Source organism: Salvelinus namaycush, chromosome 16, assembly GCF_016432855.1.
Source record: "Salvelinus namaycush isolate Seneca chromosome 16, SaNama_1.0, whole genome shotgun sequence".
Classification (NCBI taxonomy): Eukaryota; Metazoa; Chordata; class Actinopteri; order Salmoniformes; family Salmonidae; genus Salvelinus; species Salvelinus namaycush.
The window spans coordinates 16324962-16330826 of NC_052322.1; the positions used below are offsets into that span (position 1 = coordinate 16324962).

The 5865-nt window shown below is 38.8% G+C and overlaps 1 protein-coding gene across 1 annotated transcript; it reads left to right on the plus strand.

Annotated features, from left to right (window-relative positions):
* The first annotated feature begins 2388 nt into the window (after positions 1–2388).
* Positions 2389–5077, plus strand: LOC120060660 (prefoldin subunit 4-like). The gene is made up of 4 exons (XM_039010048.1): positions 2389–2446; positions 3271–3378; positions 3507–3647; positions 4680–5077. Exons 1-4 carry the CDS (start codon positions 2420–2422, stop codon positions 4809–4811), a joined length of 408 nt encoding a protein of 135 aa, XP_038865976.1. The 5' UTR covers positions 2389–2419; the 3' UTR covers positions 4812–5077.
* The last annotated feature ends 788 nt before the right edge of the window (positions 5078–5865 follow it).

Here is a 5865-nt window from a genome sequence, read left to right on the forward strand (position 1 = left end):
TTAAGTTATAAGGCATGAGGGGGTTTGGTATATGGCCAAAATACCACAGCTAAGGGCTGTTCTTAAGCATGACGCAAAGAGGAGTGCCTGGATACAGCCGTTAGCCATGGTATATTGGCCATATACCACAACCCTCCATGGTGCCTTTATTATAAACTGGTTACCAACAAAATAATGTTTTATACTCGTCATATACCATCTCAAACCACCCAGTTTACAACTAAGCAATAAGGCATTGGGGGGGGGGGGGGGGGTATATAGCCAATATACCACGGCTAAGAGCTGTTCTTATGCACGACGCTACGCGGAGTCCCTGGATACAGCCCTTAGCCGTGGTATATTTATTGGACATATACCACAAACCCTCGAGGTGCTTTATTGCTATTATAAACTGTTACCATGGTAACAAGAGCAGTAAAAAAAATGTTTTATTTTGTCATACCCTTGGTATACAGTCTGATATACCACAGCTGTCAGCCAATCAGCATTCAGGGCTCGAACCACCCAGTTTATAATTGTAAATAAATCCCTTTTGCTCATGTGCATAACTATAGACAAATCTGACAGGAGAGTTTGAGTGATGGAAGTTGGACAGAGGATCTCGAAATCTCTGAGCGAGAAACACTTGGACAAACTTTTAAAAAATAGAATGTTTGGCTTTTTGCTGGCAATTGTACTGTTAAGACTACCAACAGTTATGGGCTCCCGAGTGGCGCAGCGGTCTAAGGCACTACATCTCAGTGTTAGAGGCGTCACTACATTCCCTGGTTTGAATCCAGGCTGTATCACATCCGGCCGTGATTGGGAGTCCCATAGGGTGGGTCACAATTGGCCCAGCGTCATCAGGGTTTGGCCGGGGTAGGCCGTCATTGTAAATAAGAATTTGTTCTTAACTGACTTGCCGAGATAAATAAAGGTACAATTAAAAAAATGGCCCATTTGAGAGATTGACTTGTCATTTCAATCGGCATAGACTCTGGGTTTATGATTGTAATTCAACTTTTCCATGATTTGTAGGCAAGATGTATGTAAACTGAATGAAAGATTTAGCAGCTTGTTTAGTTCAAACTGACAAACTAATTTATTCAACATGAATAGCGAGGTGATTTCGAGGTAAGAAGTACTTGTGTTTCACAATAGCCTGCTGGAATAGACTACTGAGGATGGGGTCATAATTTCAATCACTGAATTAAATATTAATAATATGTATATGAACTGAATATGATTGTCAACAGCAGCCAGTCTTTAAAATTGTTTACCTGTAGCCTAATCTGACTGATTGTTACCGACAACTGATCGGCAATTGCAATAGAGCTTTGATAACTTCTAACTGAATTAACTAAACATGTCCATTAATAAATTGCTTAATAATGCAAGGCTACAACAACAAACTGAAGGTATAGGCTATTTAATAAATATGTTTGCCAGCTCCAGGTAGGCTACACAAGTGGTACAAATGGATTTGAAATGACTTCAGTGATATTGTCATTTCAACATATTTATAGTATCAAATGGTATTCTAGTAGCCTACAATGGCATATAAATTAATTGTCTACTTGGTGGGCAACAGGTGCAAATGTATCATTATCCACATTTAATGTCAGTTTCATTGAGGACTTTTCGCCATAACAGAAGCACCCGAGGGAGTTCCATAACTTCCATTTCAAATTTCCACTCGCGCAGCCCCGAGACCCAAGAACTGAGCTTGCATAAAACACTTGATACTGTTTTCCATGAGCAAAGTCGACATTAGAATGGCATTTAAACCACCTCCAAGCGAATTTATCTAATAAACTGAGCTACTTTTAAGTTGGGCTATTTCTAAGTTACGCGGTGCAACTTAGAAGTAGCCCAAAAACCCGCGACCAATACCATTTTACCTGGGACATTTCAAAGTAGCCCAATTTGACAGAAAACCTTGAACATGTGTGTATTGGTATCAAACATAAGACCCACATGTGGTTTAAGTAAAAAGCAACATTAGAAATACTATTTTTTTTGGGGGGGGGGGGGGGGGGTGTACTTTAAAATGACTAAAGCCAAATTGAAACTGTAGACAATTATAATGGACCTACATTCATACCGTTCCTTGATAATAATCACCAAAATGAAAGTAAGACAGTCAGGGAGCATCGAACATTTCCAAATCAAAGGACAGGGGACTATGTTTTGCAAATTATGACACAAGAGGAAATAATATAAGCAATTTTCAGTGGAGCCCTCCGGACTTCTTTGAATACTGAATTTAGCCCCCGAGACGGGCAAAATGAATTTGACACCCCTGGCTTAATGAGTATAATTTACGTATTTGAAGCGCTGAATATAGTAAATCCGCTAGGTGGTGGCAATGAGCATGTATGATGACTATCACCACTAAATTGCATCTGAAGAAGTCGACTTTTTCTAAATCAATAGCAAGATGGCGGCCACCATGAAGAAGACAGTTGTAAGTTAAAATCAGTTTTAATAATTCACTCCGATCTCCATACAGGCGCCACACCACTGTCATTCGTGCAGTAATGATCTAAGACACGTGCTCTACAATTTAGTTTGTGAATACATAAATTCATTGTCTGATTTTGTTTTTATTCGTGATCTACTCGTGCGTTGTTTGGATCACAGCTAGCGAGCTGGCTAGCCAGCTAACGGTAGCGATGTTAGGGTAGTTTAGCTACTAACGTTAGCTGGTTATCAACAAACGACTCTTAGCATCTATCCGCGATTTCCTTATTAAACGTTAAGCTACCATGGTGGTTAGTTTAATGATAGCTAGTGCAATTTGAAGAACGCGTTGCCAGCTATTTTGCTACTACACCCTAGTTTTAATGTAATTTATATGGCTACACCTAGCTAGAGCTCTCGTACTGGGCTGAGACCTCTGAAGTCCTAGCCATTCTGGGGCACGTTCAGCAGGACTGAACATTCAGATAGAAATGGGCTATGTAGATCAAACATGCCTCTGACATGTAGATTAATAAATAATATCGTCTCTATTCATGGGATTTATATCTGCAACTTTCGAGAACGTTTGGCAACTGAACATGGGCTGGCTCGTTATCCTTTTTTCTTATCCCTTATTCAGGCGTTGTTTAGCTAGTAAGTTGGCTAAGTAGTGTTGTCAAATATGGTTTAGAAACCCTGTGGTATTGTTCTGTTTAAAAAAATATAACGTTAGCTAATTATTTGGCTAGCTATGCAGTTAGCCAAGCAGCTTTGACTATAGCTATATAGGCTCATTTTGGACAATCTCTATTGACTTCCCCTTAACAGGCAGTTGAAGATGTCAATGTCACATTTGAGGACCAGAAGAAGATCAATACATTTGCCAGAAACACGAATCGAATGACAGAATTCAAAGATGAAATAGAGTCAAAAAAGGTAAGGGTTAATTATTGATGAGGTAAATCTGAATTAATTCGATTTTCTTTACTTGTTTCTTCTTATTCTAGTACATCATGTTGTCACTACTGTTATATTATATAACCAACTATAACCTCTCTTCTCAGAAATCTCTACAGAATCTGCAGGATGCCAGTGATGACCTGATGATGGCTGAGGATGACACTCTGCTCGTCCCGTATCAGATTGGCGACGTCTTCATCAGTCACACCCAGGAAGAGACCCAAGAGATGTTGGAAGCTGCAAAGGTATTGTTATTATGATTTAGTAAGGTAATGTCCACATTATTCTGACATTTTAGAATGTAATAATTTGTTGAATGCCAAAGCATAATTGCTCTTAAAGGGCTAATCAGCAGTAGAAACGATAAAGTGGTCGCCCCACCCCTGGTTCAGTAAAAAGCTGAGGGATGGGGCTGGAGAAATGTAACCACTCAAATTCATAGACATAGCTATGGATGTAAGGACTGATCATCCATGATATGTTAACCCTGTTTTGAGGCTATATAGTGTTTGTTTTTATAAAACAAACCTTTTCTGGTTCTGATGGGGAACAACAGTTGAACTAAGCTCATGAGGTATTTATAAGTTATATTCTTGAATCAATGGGTACATATCATTAATTTATAAGTTACAAATAAATTGATGTAGCAACTGCTGATTGCCATTTTAAAGTGGTAATGCATACTTCTTTTTACACTTTCTGCATGCTTTTCCCCCAAAAGCATGTAAAAAGAAGTATGCATTACAACTTTAAAATGGCAATCAGCAGTTGCTATATCAATTTTTTTTGTAACTTATAAATTAATGATAATATAATGTCCCCATCAGAAACAGAAAATGGTAGTTTTTTTTATTTTTAACAAACACTATATAGCCTCAAAACATGGTTAACATATCATGGATGATCAGTCGAGTTTTCTCCCCTAAATTACAACAATTCTATGTAAAATTGAGGTCCATGAAATTCACAATTAAGTGCTTGAAAAAGTAATTGAAAGTCCTTGAATTTGACCTGCCACTGTCTGAACCCTCTATTATATGACTTGTGTAGAAGTTAGGTATGTAGGTCTACCTCGGAAATCGAGATGCCTACTCCTAAGGCAAACACGTATGGGTTATTTAACGTTGCATGGGTTATTTAACGTTCCAATTTTAACGTTGCATAATTAAGCCAAAGGCCGGGATATCAAGGCATTATGCTTTACCCTATTACTAAGAATACAACCTGAATAATTGTAACCATTCTGATTTATTAACATGCATTTTTTGTAACGACAGGAACAACTGCAGCAGGAGATCAAAGACCTAGAAGGGAAGGTGTCGGCGATACAGCAGGTGTTGGGTGATCTGAAGGTCCAGCTTTATGCCAAGTTTGGGAACAACATCAACCTGGAGGCAGATGAAAGCTGAGTGCTTTCTAATGTGCAGACTTTAGCCTGGTCCCAGATCTGTTTGTGCTGTTTAGCGTGACACTGAATCAATGCTTATGATTATAGGAGTTGGCAAGATGCCACAAACAGTCCTGGGATCAGACTAAGAGGGCAACTCTCTTTACACATGGACTTTTCATGCAGCTCACATATTATCCAATCCACACAGTGCTGACAGGATGCTTGCCAAACCAACGTGTTTGTCGTTTTCTCAATATCAACATGATTTTTCTCAGCAATGGTTTACAATGGTGTATTGTCTTATTTTGTATGAATGTTGGTGAATGTATCCCATTTTACTTTGTGAAGACTCGTTTTGGTAGTTTGTTTCCCCCTGTACTTGCACTGGGTCTCCCCTATGGACTGACACAAAATACATCATTGTACAGTAGGCGGCCATAAAGAAAAACAACCCAAGGAAATATATTTGGTGTGTTGGAGCTGAAGAAACTGTGAAGTTTGTTTATTTGGATCTCCATTAGCTTTTGCAGAAGCATTAGGTACTCTTCCTTGGGTCCACAAACAACATGACAAGTAACAAAATACTGATAGACAAGGACAGCCACTTACATTTTAAAATACAATGATACAAACAATACAACTAAAAAAACAATACAGACAAAACTGTTTGTGGTTGAAGAAAAGGGAGCAGAGGCAGCCACTGTTAAGACCCCAACATGTAGGCAACTGTATGTGTATACCCAAAAATGTATCTTAAAGGTGCAATCTATAGTGTAATTTCTTGTTACAAAATACCTAGCAGGACTGATGAAAGGAGTCTTTGCGAGTGTACTGGGCATTTGCCTTAAATGTACCCACGTTTAATTTTGTAAGTTTATGTTTGGAGGGTGGATGGGTGGGCGTATAATGCGACTGTTTAGCAACCCAAAATGTTGCGTGTTCGAATCTCGTCGCTGACAACTTTAGCATTTGTACAAATTAGCAACTTTTTAGCTACTTTGCAACTACTTAGCATGTTAGCTAAGCCTTTTAGCTAACCCTTTAACCTAACTCCTAAACCTAACCCAGCTAAT